Here is a 19,421-nt window from a genome sequence, read left to right as displayed (position 1 = left end):
GACGTTTTCTTCTGCTCCACTACATGTATTAGATAACTTGGTAAGACGCTACAGTAAGGGTATAACTAATGCTTAACTAATGTATGACTTATGATTTAATGCATGAATTAATGTACGATGTATCATGAAGTCCAGTTGTTCACCACTAACAAAGTTACTATGAAGACATTATGACTTCATGTGATAAGTTCATCAACAAAGAAATGTTAATTCACTGTTACTTCACACATTAAGTGACATGCAATCAAGTTAGCTGGATTCCAGTTACATAAAAGTGTATTTATTATTGTTTGCATCAATGTTTTTATGTTAATATTCATCTGATGACTAGTCTGATATAAAGTTTTATGTATTCAGCTAATTTGATCGCAGTTAACCTTCCTTAACTGGTGACAAGTGTGATCAATCACATGAAGTCATGACTTGATTATTTGTTAGAGATGAGCAGCAGGAATTCATCAAACATCCTGCATTAATTCATGCATCAAATCAACATGAGTTATGTGTTAAACATTTTTTTTTTTTTTTTTTACATTATTACAAGTATATGATGAGGTGTTATTGCAAACTTTAGTCTCCAGCTCGCAGATATAATATAATCAGTTTCTTTTAATTTGTCATTTTTTTGTAGAATGCTGTCACAAAACATAATTTGGGTTTATTATAGCAAAATTACATCTGATTTAATGTGATCAAGAAGTGAAAAGTACAATATTCGCTTCCAAAATCTTATGGAGTAGAAGTGTAAAGTACAAGTACCTTAGAATTGCATTCAAGTACAGTGCTTAAGTAAATGTACTTAGTTATATCCCACCACTGAATAGAATTGCTTATTAACGTGATTTTGAACTGAAGTTGGACACAGAAACAACATATTAGCTCTGTTTGGGATAATTTATAGACCCCATCTGTAAAAGTAATGGTGGAAGAAGTTTTCATGAACTATTTAAGTGTAAAGGAACTGTATTACATACCTCTTTTGGGAAGTTATTATAGTTTGTTAATTATCATTTATCTTTATTTTTTTCTGTCCCTTTATCCTTTTTCATTGTGTATATTTCACATTAACCACATGTAATATGTTGATTACAACATATTTGAGGACATCATGATTATTTTTTTATTAAGGTGCCTAAAGGTTCTATATTTTTGTTCTAAGCTACTGACACATGTTCTAAGTGACTCGATGTCAATTAATACCCCTTTTTCTTACACCTTTAAGTGAAATATCGTACTGTGTTTTAAGACGCTCATAACATCCAGTTAGTTAATGATATTAGCTGCAGTTGCGTACTCACAACACCAGGGGTCTCCCGCCTAAAAGCACAAGTCGTCGTCATGGCAACCGGACTGTCATAGCAACCTCGCTGACGCTTTAAGAGCGATTATTCAGCCTCGTGTCTAAAAGGAAACCCCGGACCCGCGAAAGATCTCGCGAGAGTAACCATTGTAATCCAAGCTATCGTCTTTCTTTGACCCTAACCAGATTATTTTTCGTCCCTACACGTATTAGACTTTAATGTCGTCGCTGGTAAGTATAAAACATGACTAGTTTATTCAAGTTTCACAGTGAAGAATGAATCTCGCGAGAGTTTCGCAAATGAACGGTTCCCTTCTAGACACGAGCAGTTAGTTACTTCCTGCTGAAAGTGAATGGAAAGCGAATGAAAAGTTAAATGCGCACAACCGGGATGTTTTAACCGTTAATCTAACGTAAGAACAAATAATCTGTTCTTTCATGCGGTAAAACAACTTAAGGTGGAGAAAAATACAACGTATAGGAAGTTATTTTACTCTTTTTGTGGAGGACTGAAGCCAAGAAACAGCTGGGAATCTGAAGTCTGAACTCCAGCGACAAAGATCCTCAGCAGCTGCTCATCGATGCATTTAACGAGGCCAAAGTCGTCCAAAGGGCGCAGCAGAGCCGCCGTGAACGCCTCCCTGTACACAGGTGGAGAGGACACAGACAGCACCCAGAGGACGCCCGTGTCTCCAGTGGACAGAGGCCTCCGCTCCCAGTCACAGCCCATCATGTGGCAGGCCGGCCAGCTGAGCCAGGATGAGGTCCTGCAGATGCTGCACCACACACCTGTTGCTCCACCTCAGTCCTTGAACAAGTACAAGGTGCTGCCCTCCATAGAGAGGAGACAGTCAGAGGTGAGTCCTGGGAGAAGCCTGGAGAGACACATGTCCACACTCAGCCTGTCTGATGATGCTGTCCTGCAGCAGAGACACGCGGAGCCCCACGACAGCGGCTCTGAGGTGGACAGGAGGGCTGATGGGATGAAGCCCCCTGACCCGGGGCTCGGTTCCCCCGGCAGTCTCCTCCTGGCTGTCAGAGCCCCGTGCGGGAGGAGGTTCCAGCAGCACTTCGAGCCCACAGACACCCTGCTGACGGTGAGGTCCAGTGCAGAGGACAGGTTCGGAGCCCAGTATGGAGTCACAGCTTCCATTGAGACCATGGACGTGCCCCGCAGGACCTTCACAGACATGGACATGACCCTGTCCCAGTGTGGCATCATGAACAGATCAGTGCTGTGCATCACTCAGAGAGACAGAGAGGTGGAGCACCAGTGAGCACGGAGAAGTTTTTTAAAGTCCCACTCCACTTAAAAATGTGTTTTTCTTATTTCTACTCCACATGGATGTTTAATCTTCACTATAGGGCTGCAACTAACAATTATCTTCATTACAGATTAATCTGTCTATAATTTTCTCAACTAATATATTAGTTGTTGAAAATGGTGAAAAATGTTGCACACTTTTTCCAGTCCATAGTGACATCCTCAAATTGTTTTTTTCCACAGCCCAAAGATAATTCAGTTTACAGTTATAGAGGAGTAAAGAAACTAATGATGCACAATGAATTATCTTCCTATCCAGCTATATTTTTCTATATCGGACGACAAATACGACCTATAATTTGAAAGATAATCTCAAAGCATTTCCTTTGAATTTTGAAGCAACACACCAAAATATGATTGTAATTTTTTTTTTTTTTTTGATGAAATTAACTCCAAAGAAATAAATTAACATCTGAAGAGTCAGAACTGTTCTTTGTTTTTGTTGTCATGGTGATTATTCAGTTAAATTCGGTTTGGTCAGAGATGTGGAATTGCTCACTGCACCTGAGCCTTTCTTGTTCTCGTTCTATTAACTTATTTTTAAAATACAAAAATGTGAAAATATCGGTTATTTATCAGTATTGTTTTTGCAAAGCAGGTAATTATTGGTTATTGGTCATCAGAGAATTTGGACACTGCTTCTTGAAGAAATGGTACAAAGTGAGTACATGATGGGTGATCAATTAATCACTGACAACAAATCAATTAACATATTGTTGCAGCTCTATCTCACTGTGCGGACTGATGAAGGTGCAACATTTAGTGCTAAAGACTATTTTCAAGCTCAAGTGCTGAAAGGGGGAAGGTTTCTCTCTGCTCACATCACAACTGGTTTGGAGCCAATCACAGCCCAGTATGCGAGATGAGGAAATGTAAAACCTCCTGCACACATACACTGAAATTGGATTTGTATTTTTTTAGTCAAGTAGAGGACATTTTGTTTAAAAATTAAAAATAGTTTCATACTTTTTTAATCAGGAAACAGGATTTATAGAACCCCATAAGTTCTTTTGCATGTTTACTTTGATTATCCATTAATCTTAAAATCGCAGCTTTTAAAACCAAAGCAGAATCAAGAGACTCTGCTGACAAATGCAGCAGCAAAAAGGGTTTGTTTTTTCATCCTGTGCTGTTTTCCACATCTTTTTTCAGTTGCTGTTCTTACGTGCTAAATAAAGTCTTTTATTAGGAGACAGAGGTACAGAAGTGTTTTTCTAGGTTGTCAATATCTGGTGAATTCATCACATTTTACCTTTATACCACAACTACTGCCCTGCTTTTAAAATGTGTAAACACAAAATTCAATCCAGTTTAATTCTACTGACCTGTTTGTGCTGAGTCATTAGTCTGAATGATGTGACATGCAGCTCAAAAAGGATGAAAAGAGTCTGTTTAAACAGGGAAGCAGCAGGTCATTTGTTCACAGCAGACAGTTTGACATCGCAGTCAGAGAAGCACAGGTGTAAATAATAAAATGAAGTGTCACTGTCATCACTAACACCTGCGCTTTTGTTTCAGAGTCAGAATGACTGCAGTGAAAATGATGAATTTAAAACCACCGTCACTCTGCTCTGAGCAGCGACTCCTTTTAGATTCTGTCATACTGAAAGCAGCCACAAAATGACTTTTCTCAGTATTTAAGAATCACATGTTGATGGTGAAGGCTGGAATTATGACAGTAACCCAGTCTTTAGAACTGAGATAAATCATGTCCTACCAAAAAAAAAAAAAAACTTTAAAAATTATTCACACCTACAAAAATAATTCAAGGTTTTTGTCAAAAATTATTCTTTAAAGCTTTATACATATTAAATAAATGTAATTTATTAAATATTTGTTTGCTTTCATTTTTTTTAATTTTGTAACTTATGTGCCAGAAAATATTTTATCCCAGACAAGAATTCACTTCAAACAATTAAAAAATGTGTTAAAAGCCTTCAGAAATTTAAAACTAACACCTACTGATAACATAAATGTAAAAACATACTATTAAAATATTTTTGTTTTTAAAATATATATTTTTAATGGAAATGTTGGCCCTTTGAAGTTGTGTTCCAGATTTGTCACCGCCATCAGATTTTTACAAAAATACTATTTAATCAGGCATAAAAAGGGTCAACTATACCCTGAGGACCCCATCTCACTTCCTGGTTTAAAAAAGGCAGGAATGCTGCTCAAGCACCGATGAACTTTAGATATTTTTTGACACCGTCATTAAATAATATTTCTATCAGATGTGTCTCAACCACATGTCAACTCTGTAGCCCTTCTAAATCAAAGCTAAATAAGATTTATGGTTTAAAAATAAGTATTTTGGTTAGCATTGAGAGAACTCTGAGCAACTTTAAAAAAATAAAGTCGCTGCTCAACACGACTCTAGTGGGAAATGAAAAATGCAACATTTTGTCAACTGTCAGTGGAAAATCTGATGTCTTACAAGTTGCATTTAAGGAGGTTGGCCTGTTACAAGGTTTAACAGCCAAAACTTTGATCTTTCAAAATATATTTTCCGGCATAACTGAACAGTAAAAATCAAATATGGTTTTGTCCCAATTCTCAAGAACGAGTGCAAAGTGACTTAGAAAATGTCTTGCAACATAAATTTAAGACGTCCGACTCCTGCTCACTCTGAAAAATTTATTAAAACGATCACAAACTAAAGTGGAGAGAAAAAGGTTAGTCTTTTTATCTTCTGCACATTTTCACTGAAGAAATATATTTTCATTGTATTTAATAAAGATTCTGACCAACTGTTTCATTCTTTCAGATTCACGGCATGTCAGGTTTTTATTTGTTAAGGTGCCTACAGCTGTCGTGCAAAAACAGCAATTCAACTGCAAGAAACTGAACACGTTTAACATGTGACAATATATTTATTTTTTTTGTCCACACAAGAACTGAGCAACAGCTCCGGCTTCAGTCACCAAAAAGTTAGGAGGAAACCGATGGTCAGCTTCCACTAGGCTGAAACATGCATTTAATGCTAAAAGTGCTTCAATCCACTCAACCTTAATCAAACCATGCAAACGTCTATCGATGAGACATCTTATATCCCACCGGTGCTACATTAATAATTCACTCCAGATAATCAAAACACAACACTGCAAACAAACTGTAGTATCATCTCCACCTTCTTAAATGCTGTTTTAACAGCCAGTGGTTACTTTAAAGTCTCTAGGAGACAGCCTCAAGGCTTAAGGTGACCTCAGTGATCAAAGTCGGACATCAAATTAAATTTGAAGTGGCACAAATTCCTGCCACAAATAAGTTTGCATAGTCAACATTAGCATGCATCTCTCTTCTGTAAACAATAAAATGCAAACAATAAACCCTTGAAAGAACTCAAGTCACATTTGAGGTAACACGTCTAACTGCTTCAGTATCGGGTCGTGCCTGTCGCGAAGCGTTCAGCTCATCAGGCTTTCCATTTCCTCCAGATTGCTGGTGTCGAGTTTTGTGATTCTCCTGTCTGTGAGACAAAAACAGAGAGACAAAAGTGATGCTAGGATCAGTTTTACATGATCAAACTGAATGAAAACAGACTAATACGGCAGTGCAAACTAGTCTGGAATCTCTCCGTTCATTTTTGATTTCCGAAGCCTGGAATCAACGGATGCAGATCAAAATTCCTTGGACAGACCTATGACCAATCAGAGCAAAAAAAAAAAAAAAAAAAAAAAAAAAAAAAAAATGGCAGCCTGGTTGCAAACTCTCTTTCTATGGCTCAACAGCAGGCTACACTAAAATGTGTTTCTGAAAACATCTTAAGTGAGAAATAGGCAATGCAGTCAAATAATCTTGATTCACACTTAATCAGAGCTAAAAGTTTAATCTGAGTTTTTTTAGCCTGATGTGTTGCGTTCAAAACTGTCTGTTATCACATCAAACTAAAGGTGAAGTAATGATGGTTTCACTATAAAATTCTGTTGCAGCAGCAACGCAGGTTTGTTTTGTGTCAGTTAAAACATTGGTTCCCAACCTGCGGTCTGAGGTCTGGACCTGAAATCACAGAGGTCTGCTCTGAGGTTGTCAACATTAGATTTGCACTTGAACTAAAATCACAATTTATACAAAAGTCTATATACAAAACAGTTAACAGTTAAAACCAACAGGTTAAAACTCAGTGACAATACATCATTCCTGTTCAGGATAAGTGTGTACGAGCCACTCCGCTGGGTTGGTTCGTTGGTGCGTGTGTGTGCAGGCTGGATGTGGTTCAACTTTCCTCGGATAAATGTACAGGGGCTCCAATGAAAAAAGGTTGGGAAGCATCGACTTAAAACGCTGACTTTGCAAAGGACATGATGTAATTTCAAACCATCGAAAGGTCTTCAATATAAAGCTTTTAACTGTGATCATTTTGTTTCATCCCTGTATCAAACTCGCCCCATATTAAATTAAACAGCTGACCTGAAGAGATTTACGAGTGATAGAAATGTGAGTGGGAAGGTGGCCAGACGAATCTGCCAGAGCAAATCAAACATAAGCTCACAGATTTGTTAGTTTCCCAGGCTAAAAAGAAACAGACACGTACTGAAATGCATCTCAATCTGGTTGATGATATCCATGCTGTGTTTGCTGTCCACCATATTGACAGCAAATCCTCTTCTGCCAAAGCGTCCTGTGCGGCCAATCCGGTGAAGGTATGTCTCATTGTCGGCGTTCCCATCCAGGTCGACCGGGAGGTCAAAGTTGACCACAAGTGACACTTGTTCCACATCGATACCTGAGATCAACAGAACCACAGATGACTTTTATTTATACACAGTTTCCAATGTGACATGAGTTTCAAAGGTAAAATCTGATTTCTTAACCCCGCCCCCTCACCTCTGGAGCACACGTTTGTGGTCACGAGCACTTTCTCCTTGCCGTTCCTGAAGCGTTCGATGACAGCAGCTCTCTGCTCCACAGTCATTTCCCCGCTCAGCAGCGCCACCTGGTGGCCCTCTTTGGTCAGGCTTGCAGTCAGCCAAGCAGCAATCTTGCGAGTCTGAAGCAAAAATATATCAGATAAACTGAGCTGGTCACGGTACGACCTGTCAGGGGACATTTTTTAAATTTGTATCCCAAAATGAAGTAAAGTCTTAAAGTGACAAAGTTCACCTATAGGATGTGGTATTCTTATCGTACTTTTGGCTGTTGCAGGACGAATTTATGATTAAAACAAAGCTCATCTTGGGCCACGTGCTGTCAGCATTTCTGGAACCACATTTTTTAATCCCTCTTGCATGTGTGTGGTGAAACACTCGACCCCAACCCCCCGTCACTGCCATTTTCAGTGTAGGAAGGTCAGAAGAATTTATCAGGTCACCAGTAAAACTTTGCATCTCCCCTAGTCCACTGCTTTCTTCTCAACTGGAAATCAATTAAGCTCCCTTCATTTACCTCCTCTCACAATAGCAGACTGACCGTGTTTTCTTTTTCTATCAAAACTGTAGCACCAGGACACTAAAGTAGACAACTAAGGGCCCCTGTCCACCTACCCTCTTTTTTCCTGAGTGCCAGCATCTTTTTTCAGCTCATCCCAATGAGGGTAGAGCCTCAAAGAAAGTTGCTGCCCACATGCTTTTCAGCTCCTGCGAGTTGAGTTGGACGTCTTTCAACTTTTCAGAAAGGTGCTGGGGTTTCTTTTGTTTAAATGAGGACTCCAAGAAAATAGAGGCTTTTTTTCCTTGATGTGTTTATGACTACATTAGATAAAACACAGGCCTCACTAGATGAATATAGTGGTTTAAGTGATTGCTGGTCCAATTAAAAAAATATTCCTCACATTACTAAATCTTCCCTTCATTATGATTTAATATTAGAAGAACAATATTCACAATCAATGGAAACAAAATGGAAAAAATGCACTTATTTCTGATGGGTTTTTCAACTGAACTAATTAGAGTTGCATGATATATTGAAAAATATGTTGCAATTAATTATACAGATATTGCTACATGAGTCACGATTATAATTTTTGCATCCCAGTTTTCATTTTCACTGATAAAAGCTATTAACATAATGACAAAAAAAACAGACATGTTACAGACATGTGGTGCAGACACAAAGGCCCTTTTAGACACAGTGTGGGGATGTACGCTGGTCGCTCGCCTGGCAGGGATGTGAGAGGATTCCTGGCTGAGTAACAGCTGGAGGATGTTATCAGAGCAACACTGGGAAGTGGCGGTGACTACAGCGGTGAGCTGCTGAGCAAGTCACCTGTCCTGTTATGGCTTTTCTCCCCCCCAAAAATCAATAATATCACCATGCATCAGTGATGTTCCACTGCACGCCCTCAAACTTTGGTATGTTTTGATCTTGGACACGGTCAGGGGTGGGGAACCTAGACTAGGACTAGACTACTACCTGCAACTCTGTTTTTTCACTCTGAGGAATAGATGCAAATATAAATACAATCCGAATCTAGATTTCACATCTGGACAAGGAAAACCCCACAACTGAACTCCAGCTCTTCCTCAAGCTGCCTGGCAAAAGCCACAAGTCGTAACAGTGGTGAGGAAGTCTTCCTTCACTAAAAGTGTTTTAAAAATGAATTCCTAAAGAAGAAGAGCACACAGAGTGGTGTTGCTTCCCTTAACAGGTGTGGATCAGATGTCATTATTCACATTGTGTGTCTAGACACAGATCAGCAGGTGTCAACCCACCAGTGAAGGAAACATTAGTTAACAGTCAAGTGTGCAGTGAACAGGGTCAGAACAGGTGACTTACATGGCAGAAGATCATGGCCTGTGCAATGGTTAGGCTGCCATACAGATTACAGAGTGCTGTGAACTTGTCCTCCTTCTCCTTACAGAGGACGTAAAACTGCTTGATGGTGTCCAGCGTCTCCTCTTCGCGCTTCAGCCTGATGATATTGGGGTCGGGCACCACCTGCTCTGCAAACTTCCACACTGAGTCCTCAAAGGTTGCAGAGAAAAGGAGCATCTGGCAGTCTTTCGAGAGCTGTCTGTGTGGGGCGCGACGAAAAGGAGGAAAATACTGTGACAAGAGAAACTTGTTGACTGATTACAGAGAAAACTCCTGTTTCTCTGAACTGAATCTACCTGTGGATGCGTATGCTCTGGTCCCGATGACCCTGCATGGCGATCATCACGTCAGCCTCGTCCAGAACGAACATGGTGATCTTCTTGGAGTCGATGAGCTTGTACTTGGTGCACCAGTCGAGGACTGTGCCTGGTGTCCCGATGACAATGTGCTCCTGCAGCTTGATGCCTCGCTCCACTGAACAGAACATGCATATAGTGATAAAACACAACACTGGATCCTTAAAGGGGCAGTTCTGATTGTTTGAAGTGTGGTTGTATGAGGTACTTTTCCATAGTCAGTGTGTTACCAACAGCAGATGTTAGACAGCACTCCTCCTTTATGTCAATTAAAAGGTGCATCAGGTGAGAACAATATTATAACACTTACTTCCCTGGACAAATCAGAAAGGAAAATGATGGTGCAGTATTTTTAACATTTACATCTGCTAATACAGTCCGTGCCTAATCAGCCAGCAGGATTATACTGTGAAAGCCTACAACAAAACCTTTGACCCCACATCCTGCCAAACAATGAGACATCATTGTTTGATCTGACAGTAATGCCTGCTAGCTGACAGCTAAAATGGATGACATAAAGGCAGAAATATCCAGTGGAGCACATCAAATTGTGGACAATACATTGTCCAAGGCCAAGTCGGACATTTGGGAGGATTTTGGTGCGCTCGCAGACTGAGAATAACGTTGTCGGTGGCTTTGCAGCATGTAAATTTCTTTTTCCTGTTGCCATAAAATATGTGTATCAGTAAGGACAGATACTTTTTGAAGGTAGCCTAGTATCCCAGCACTTTATATCTGTTTATTCTTTCTCTTATCCCTCACAGCAGTCCTTCTGTAGTACTACCTGGTTCTGTTTTTTATGTAGCTTCTTTTGTGTAGCTCTGTAAATGTATTTTTAATGTATTCTGTCTGCATTTGATATGTTGTGTTTTTAATGTACCTGTGTTTAATAGCAGCTTTTCTGCACATGTAATCAAAGACAAATCTCCACTTTTTGTACACAAATGGTAAATATATTATTATATATTATATTATATATTATAATATTATATTTTCTATTTGTAAAGAGAAGAGAGAGAGTCTACAAGGAGAGAGACGTGTCTGACAGGGTTACCAAACAACAAAAAACTTTATAGCCCTCTATGTTAAAGTTACCTAGCATACTACTGTTGACAGATATTAAAACCGACAGTTAAAATCTCACCTCCAGTTCTCGCTGAAGAATAAACAACCCGTGTTGACAGCGTCTCCACAAACATTTTCTCATCCAGACTTGTTTAACATTCTGTATTTTTGTTTTTCCCCTCACTGCACAGCACCACCACAGCAAACTGTTTGTCTGCACCACGCCATTTCCTGGTTTCTTTACATCTGCATCCCCATGAGATCACCTGACATCATGCTCCCTCTGGTACAACAATCATAATTAATATCCTGTTCACTTTACCCTAAGTGGGTAATTCAACCAGGCAATCACAAACCAGGCAACACACACAAAAACATTATTGTCATGTTTCTGCAATTCAACAAAAATATAATCGTTCAGGGGGTCTCAAACGTTTTTTTCCCTACTTTAACTGTTAGTGTCACCTGACGTCATATCTGAAAAGCAGATTCACACCAGTTTAAACCACCAATGGCTTAAAAAATTACAGTACCAGAAACAATACCAGCACTCCTGACATGATACTGAGAGAAATAGAGTTGGTTAGGTTCTTCTTTATGAGGAGTGCTTGCTGTGATTGGCTGTGAGCAGAACCATATAAATAATATTTTCTTTCTTACATCTGGGTACCAAAAGGATTAATTGCAGGTATTGTTTAACCAGAGAAGTTTTGATGCTACTTGGAAATGGGTTGGTTCTGAGTACTGATACCCAGATCTACTGAGTGGATATAATCGGCATTAGACACTCTATTCAGTCAAACAGCAAAATATAGGCTTTGCTGACTTTTTATTACAGCAATTTGATTGTAAAAAAGGTCAACCGTGAAGTTACAGGGCTTGTTACAGTGGTAAAATTGGTGGATCTCTGAGTTAAATTACTGTTTTTGCCAAAAGAGTCCCAATCAGAGAGTTTCCCATCAGAAAAGGCTGTCTGACAGGAAAGTAAAGCAGTGAAAATATTCTAAATATAGTCTCTACTTTGACTAATATTGTTTATAGTGCTCCTGCTGCTTCTCTAAACTGGGGACGTGTCAACCACTATCTACCATAAGGAATGCACAGACTACGGATAAGTACCTCATACAACCACCTTCAAAAAAGAATCAGAACTATCCCTTTAATGACTTAAAATACCATTTCGCCACTAATTCCATCAGACAGGATTATAATTATGGTCAAGTCCTTACTTCTGTTGCCTCTAATGGCGTAGGCCAGTTTCACTTCAGGATAAAACTTCCCCATCTGCTCGATGACTTGACCGATCTGCAGAGCGAGCTCGTACGTTGGCGCGATGCAAAGGCACTGAAAGAACCAAACAGTTTTTAAATGGTGAGTATATGTCAGCGTCTACAACTGAACGTGAACACTGGTATGGAGTTCTTCTACTGCCACCACAAATTCAATTTGAATTTTAAGGGTTCAAATGGAATATTTCACGCAAAGTTTCAGATTGTATTTCACAGATTGAAACTGAATCTAATAGTCTGAAATTGAATTTTACTTTCAATTTTGGTGGTGTTTCAAGTTAAGTTTGCAAATTCTGTTTCTCAAACTTTAGTGTAATGACGGACACATCCAGGGACTCTAGACTACAACAGCATGCACATACATCTATAAACGTCACAAACGGTAAAACCAAGAGAGGGGAAATAAAACTTCTTCCTTTCATCATCATGACTTTTAAAAGGAGCTGCAGAGCCCCTGGACGAGTCCGTCTGATTTGAAACTGAAAAATACAATAAATAAAATAAAATGCAATTTCAAATTTTGCATACAACATTCAGTTTGAAAATTTCAAACTGACAACTGTAGATTCAGTTTCAAGGTAACTCCACACAGTGTCCGGCTCCACGGATAACATGACGTGCTCACCTGGGGCCACTTATTGGCTGGGTTTACATGGCTGAGCATCGCCAGAGAAAAAGCAGCAGTCTTACCGGTGCCAGACTGTGACTGAGCGATCAGATTCTGAGGCCTGGAGCCAAAGAAAACACACAAAGAAGTGTTAAAAAATATAAATAAATAAATAAATCACATAAAAACCTGATGAAAGAGACTTTTGAAAAGACTTTTAGAACTACTGCAATGAGTCTTTGGTATTAAAACAAAGGACTATAGTTGAAGCTGAATCAGTCTGTCAGCAGAAAATTAATCAGCAACTATTTTGATAACTGTAAGTCATTTTTCAACCAAAAATGATGAAAAACATTATGGTTCCAGAATCTTACATTGTGGAAAACTGGATATTTTTGCACTTGGTCCATTTCTTTTCTTCATGTCAAACGTTGTTATATGCACTTATTTCATCGTAATTGTTATTGTCCAGACTGATGAAAGTGTGTGTGTGTGTGTGATAACCGTCTGTAAAGCATCATGGATTTATCTTTTAGTCACTTGAATGTGCGGCAACTGGCAAAAACAAAAGTCTAAGCTTTCTCGAATCAAGCTGAATCCTGCACTGAACTGCATTTGACTGAATTAGCGCTCAAACCATAAGTCAGTTTATTGATTAATTTATTGATTAATATTGTTCACAAACAGTTTTGATGATCAATTAATCTGTCAAACACTTGCTGGTTCCAGGATTTACTGCTTTATTCTGTTTTATCTTTGAAATGTACTGAACAAAATGAGCAACTTTACGACAAAGTGATTTTTCTTTTTAATGATTTTCTTTTGATTTAATTTTAATAAATTAAAAAGATTAATTTCATACTTAATATTATAATAGTATTATAAGTGGTAACTGATTCTTTGTTCTTTTTTCCATTTTTGTTCTTTATTTGGATCCCCATTAACATCCACAAAATGGCTGCTAGTCTTCCTGGCATCTACACAAAAACAACAACAATAAAAAGAATTAAAAAATTAAACATGAGTCTGAAATTAAGACCAGAAAATAAGTGAAACTACTCAACACATGCGGCAATTAATAACAGTAACCTAAAATAGACACAACATAAAAATTGGCACAACACCAAATAAATAAATAAATGAACAAAACTGTATAAAACAACAGAATTTGCACGTGATTCATCAATTTTAGTTGAAGTGACTCTTTGAAGAAATATCTGTTTTTTGATCATGAAATAATGGTCCAACTAATTATTATTTTCGTAATCGATTATTCAGCAGGTTTGTTTTCGATTAACTGAAAGATCATTTAGTCTCTAAAACGTCAGCAAATATTGAAAAACCCCTACGCCAAGTCCAAGGTGATGATGTCAAGTTAGGTTGTCAAAAGTATCAATACTTAATAATTTTTCAGTACCCTGTGTTGAAGACAACACAATATTATATTATTACACATTATATTATTTATTCTATATAATTACAGTAGTGATTAAAAAAAACAACTTAAGTGCTCATTCAAGACCTCAGTTCAGGTCAGTTTTTATTGTTCTGCATGAAATTTGGGTTAAAGCAAAACCAGGCAGTGATCAGAGACTTTTTCGGTACCAACAGTGTGTGCAGGTTGTTGATTAAAAAAAAGAAAAAGAGAAAAATTATCCTATTAGTGTGCATAAGACTGTCTGTGGTATTTAAGAGAGGTATCGGATATCTTTATTGAATCAAAGTTTAAAATTCTGGTGTTGTGACAAACCAATAGTCCACAATGCAGAGAGTTAAATTTTGGTTAAAGTGTTGCAAGAGAGAGAAGAGCAGCAAATCCTCACATTTGAATCAGAAAATATTTGGTATTTTTCCAAGATATACAACTAAAACAATTGCTGACAGAGTCCAGTGTGATGTTGTCATGTTGCTCACTGTCAAACCAATATTATAACACGCAAAGATATTTCATTTTAATTATACAAAGCAGAAAAGAGCAAAAAGAATTTTGTTTGATAAATTACTTAGTTAACAAGTAGATGATTCATTTTCTGTCCATGATAAATTGATTACTTGTGTCAGCACTAGTTCTAAAGACTAAAGATGAACTCACGGCTGTGCCAGCATCATGGGCAGAGCGTTCTCCTGGATCCTGGATGGTCTGTTGAAGCCCATGTTGTAGACGCCCTTCAGCAGCTCAGGTTTCCTATTGATCATCGGGTCAAAATAACAAGAATTAAGTGTTGGAGGAGGAGGGAAAAACATACGCAGTGTTTCTGCAGGTTTCCACTAGTTAGAGTTAAGACTTTACATGTCTTTTTGGGACTATTATGGACACAATTAAAGAACTATTTTATGTGCATACTGGCAAAAAGTACAGAGGATATGAAGGAAAAACAAACTGCCAGGCTCGACTTTGGTGATGCTCTTGATGTGAATATGTTAACAGACAATTTTTAAGACCTATTGAAGACATTTTGCTTACTTCTGTCACATTTTATGGCGTAAAATTCAAATTATTGGTTGTTAGACTTCTTAAGGACCTGCAGAAACCCTGCAGATGTGTTCACGTATTCGAGAGTGAAAACTCACAGTCTCAGCTCCTCAAACGTCTTCACAGAGTACAGAGGAGAGGTGGGGTCCCGCTGCAGAACCTCCACCTGGTTTCTGTTCCGCACCAGAGAGCGGCGGATCAGTTTATTCAACAGAGACTGCTCAGCCAGGTCCACTTTGTCCACGTCTTTTCTCCAGCTCCCATTTTCACTCTTCTCCGGTGGCATGATGTTGCCTGCACGAGTGGAAAACCACAACAAAGTCCGTCACATATGGAATTACATACAAATGTCACAAAAAAAGAATAAGTCTGAATAAGGATAAGAAAATAAATATGGAAATGTAAAGAAAAATAAATAATAAGAATCAAGTAAATAAAAGTGTGGAAACAGAATTAAATATACATAAACTATAAAATAATTAAAAGCATATATATTTAATGTTGTCCCCTGTACCAACTGTCTTATTTATTATATCAAATAATATAGAATAAAGTTAATTGTCATCTTTAATCGAGGGCTGCAAGTAATAATTATTTTCTGTCAGTTAATCTGCCCATTATTTTCCAGATCAATCAATCATATGGTCAACAAAACCTCAGAAAATGGTGTCCATCTCAGTTTTTCCAAGTCCAAGACGATGTCTTTAAATGTCTCGTTTAGTCCAAAAACCAAATCTATTCAGTTTGATATGATAATAAACAGAAAATGCTGTTTTCATCCTCTCAAACACGAAGATTTCCTGATGTTCTCTGCCACTTTTGCATAAGAAATTTCTTTTTTTTTTTTTTGTTTGGTAGATTTACTAACCCAACATGGCATTTTATTTGCCCCATGCAAGGGGGCAATCATTACTGCTGAGCCCTGCTGGTGGCTCAGTAAATTGTTTGTTTGGCCTAAGAAGCAGGAAAACTGACTCAACAAACTTAGGTCTGCAACTGACGATTATATTCTCGATCAATCAACTAGTTGTTTGATCTATAAAATGTCAGAAAATGGTGAAAAATGTTGATCAGCATCTTCCTGAGATCAAAAGATACTCAGTTTACTGTCATGAATGAGTAAAGAAGTCAGGAAATATTCACATTTAAGACGCTAGAATCTGATTTTTTAAATGATTCAAACCGATTAAAAAGGTAGTTGGTAATTAATATAATAATATATTAACCTATAAATCACTGCAGCTCTAGAAAAATTCAAAACCACATTTGGAAGTAAGTGATTTTCACTGGACAGTGATGATATATTAAATATTAAATATAAATATTTTCTCTTATTGCCTGTGCTTGATTGAACATGACTACTGCCAGGATTTATGTTTGCAGTAATCGACGACTCAGCCTGAGCAGGAAGAACTCAAAGACAGTTAACTGACAGTCCAAGTAATAAACACACTGAGGAAATATGAAAGGAATAAATAACAATACAAACACATGATAATATATGTTAAAAAAATAAGTGTGTGTGTCTATAAAATATACAAACATTAGCAAAATGAATACAGGTGAAAATATTTCCACATTTATTTAATTTACCAGCTTTCTTTTATTTATTCCTCTTTATATTTCCACATGTAGATTTTTTTTTATTCTTTTTATTCGTTTCATAGGCTACACTCTTAGAAATAAAGGTTCCAAAAGGGTTCCTCCTGAACAAATGAGGTTCTTCCCAGAACAAGTTGTTTCTGAGGAACCCTTTTTGGAAGAAAGGGTTTGTCAAGGGTTACTTGAAAGATAAAGGGTTCCATTAAGAACCCTTTTCATCCAAATAAGTTTTTTTTCAGAAGAGATCTTCAAGAGTTTGTCAAGGGTTCTTTGTACCATAATATAAAAGGGTTCTCAGTAGAACCTCCTGAGTGTGTTCTAGATAAAACCCTTGGAATATAGAAAGGTTCTCGGTACAACCTCCCGAGTGTGTTCTAGATAAAACCTGTGGAATATAAAACAGTTCTAATTAAAACCTCTTGAGGGTGTTCTAGATAAAACCCTTGGAATAAAAAAAGGTTCCTGTTAAAACCCACTGGTTGGATTCTTGTTAGCACTTGTAGAAAGGTGGAACAGAACCACTTCATCATAAAATGGTTCTCTGTAGAACCTTTCACAGGGGGTTCTAGGTGAAAACTTTCACAGATGGTTCTAGATATAAACCCTTACGTTGGGTTCTCAGTAGGACTCTTTGAAAGGGTTCCAAGTGAACTTTTAAAGAAGTTTTAACACTAACCAAAAATGGTTCTCCTATAGGGACAAGCTGAAAAACCCTAAATGGTTCTAGTTAGCACCTCTATTTCTAAGGGTGTAACGTGCAACATGTTACTGTTAAAATAAAAGTTTGATTGAGAGGAAAAAATTGCATTTAGTATTGTTTGGTATATGTGTTTTTTTTATTTTATTTTGTATGATTAATCAATTAATTGTTAATTTTACCAATGGTCAAATAAGGAACTAGTGTACAATTTGCAACCCTAATGTTTGTATATGTAAACAGAATTATTCTTTTAAGCTTATATTTTGTTGCACATTTATTTATTCCTCTTTATATTTTCACATTATTAAATTTGCCTGTTCATTCTTTTATTTATTCCTCTTTGTATTTCCACATGTATTTTTTATTCTTTTTTGTGGCACCTCTGTGGCTCCATATTCACACACCATTACATGTAAGCGGTAAAGTTAGGTGGCCGGGATGTTAATATGAAATAACGGTTAAATTAAGTTACCATTTATGTCTCCTCGCATGTTACGGGGACCTCGCACACGGTCCGTTTTCTTCGAGAAGTCCAACTGGTGGGAGAAAAACACAGTTTATCACATTTTTTAGCAAAGCACCAAACTGCGTGTGTAAGTTAGCAGAGCCATGTTGGAGACGGTGACAGCAGCACATCCAGCTAACCTGCTAACGGACGATGACAGCGACGGTTTGATGGTTTTAACTCTCTCAGCTGTCCGTCACCTTTTTAAAAACTTACCTGTATGGACGGAGTTGTAGCTTCTTGAACATCGACTGCAACCGCCCACGAGTCCTGGGACATTTTCAAACATTCACCGTTTGACTGATTTCGAGACAAACAACCACTTTTGTCAAAAAAAGTTTGATGTCAGCGTGAATGATGTGCGTGACAGTGAAGTGACGCGGTGCCGCTGTCCTGACCTGACCAACCGCAACCCGCTGGACCACACCACTGATGCTGCCTTCAGGCAGGTCGGAAATGTTAATATTTCAAGACTTTCAATCAATTAAAGTCGTAAATAGTCAATAAATAAGAAATCTCTTGTGATTTTAAAACGGAAGCAGCAACTTCATAACTAAAATATTAATCGCCAGCAATTTTCATGTCGCAATTCAGAGACTTTTAATCAGTCAAAGTGGTAAAAAGTCAATAAATAGAAAGCTACTACTTATTTTAAAACGAACCCGCCATTAAACGAAAGAGACAGACTTTTAAAACTTCTTCACGTGAGTATAAAACAAAATACGCCAGTGTGTATGATTTTAGAACGAAAAATCAACACTATAATAAATGAAATGTTATATTTCCGACGTTTTTGAGGAATTCACGAAGGCACCCTCTTTGTACAGTTAACCTGCTGACACACCCATCACACGTGATCTACACAGTGCTACATAATAAGGTATTTTACCAGTTATATCATATTTATGAAAAGCATTTTTTTAAAAACTAATTGCATCAAAGTTGCAACAATTAACCAACTTGTCATCGTTCTTCCAGAGTGTTTTATTTTAAAGGTTTGAAGCCATAAAAAAAGATGATTTTTCTTTCAGTTCCAGCACCCACTTTTCAGGGAGCTGCAGACACAATTGCAAACTTGCGAGTTACATGATATCTGCCAGCATCTGCACACCAGTTTTCAGATCACCATTTACAAGGTTTCAACCTGCAAAACAGAAGCCACAGGGAGAACAGTGACAAATCTGAAACAAAATGTGTTGGATGGACAAACACTGCGAAAAGCACTGCAGGAAGAGAAACAGAGAAACTGTCTGCAGAGATTTGATTTTTTTCAGCTGAGCAAAACATTATGCAAGCCTTCAAAATCTAACAAAACTTTTTATTAAATTGGATATAAAGGGACAGTTCACCTAAAAATTAAAATTCAGTCATTATCTACTCACCCTCATGCCGATTGAAGGTCAGGTTTAGTTTTTTTATTCCACGAAACACTGCTGGAATTTCAGTG

At 37.7% G+C, this 19,421-nt stretch overlaps 2 protein-coding genes across 2 annotated transcripts; one reads left to right on the top strand and one right to left on the bottom strand.

Annotated features, from left to right (window-relative positions):
• The first annotated feature begins 1,618 nt into the window (after positions 1 to 1,618).
• On the top strand, positions 1,619 to 3,819 carry ubxn10 (UBX domain protein 10). Its single transcript, XM_084719913.1, has one exon. It carries the CDS (start codon positions 1,882 to 1,884, stop codon positions 2,575 to 2,577), a length of 696 nt encoding a protein of 231 aa, XP_084576039.1. The 5' UTR covers positions 1,619 to 1,881; the 3' UTR covers positions 2,578 to 3,819.
• Positions 3,820 to 5,392: 1,573 nt separating this feature from the next.
• Positions 5,393 to 18,374, bottom strand: ddx19a (DEAD-box helicase 19a). Its single transcript, XM_084720272.1, has 11 exons — positions 18,191 to 18,374; positions 17,942 to 18,005; positions 15,266 to 15,461; positions 14,787 to 14,879; positions 12,713 to 12,815; positions 12,028 to 12,142; positions 9,674 to 9,851; positions 9,339 to 9,576; positions 7,452 to 7,614; positions 7,159 to 7,350; positions 5,393 to 6,093 (listed from the first exon to the last, which is right to left on the bottom strand). Exons 1-11 carry the CDS (start codon positions 18,251 to 18,253, stop codon positions 6,032 to 6,034), a joined length of 1,467 nt encoding a protein of 488 aa, XP_084576398.1. The 5' UTR covers positions 18,254 to 18,374; the 3' UTR covers positions 5,393 to 6,031.
• Positions 18,375 to 19,421: the final 1,047 nt, after the last annotated feature.

Source organism: Lutjanus erythropterus, chromosome 6 (assembly GCF_056507025.1).
Source record: "Lutjanus erythropterus isolate fLutEry1 chromosome 6, fLutEry1.hap2, whole genome shotgun sequence".
NCBI lineage: Eukaryota > Metazoa > Chordata > Actinopteri > Lutjaniformes > Lutjanidae > Lutjanus > Lutjanus erythropterus.
The sequence above is the reverse complement of the archived record's forward strand: the minus strand, read 5'-3'. Positions and strand labels throughout refer to the sequence as shown.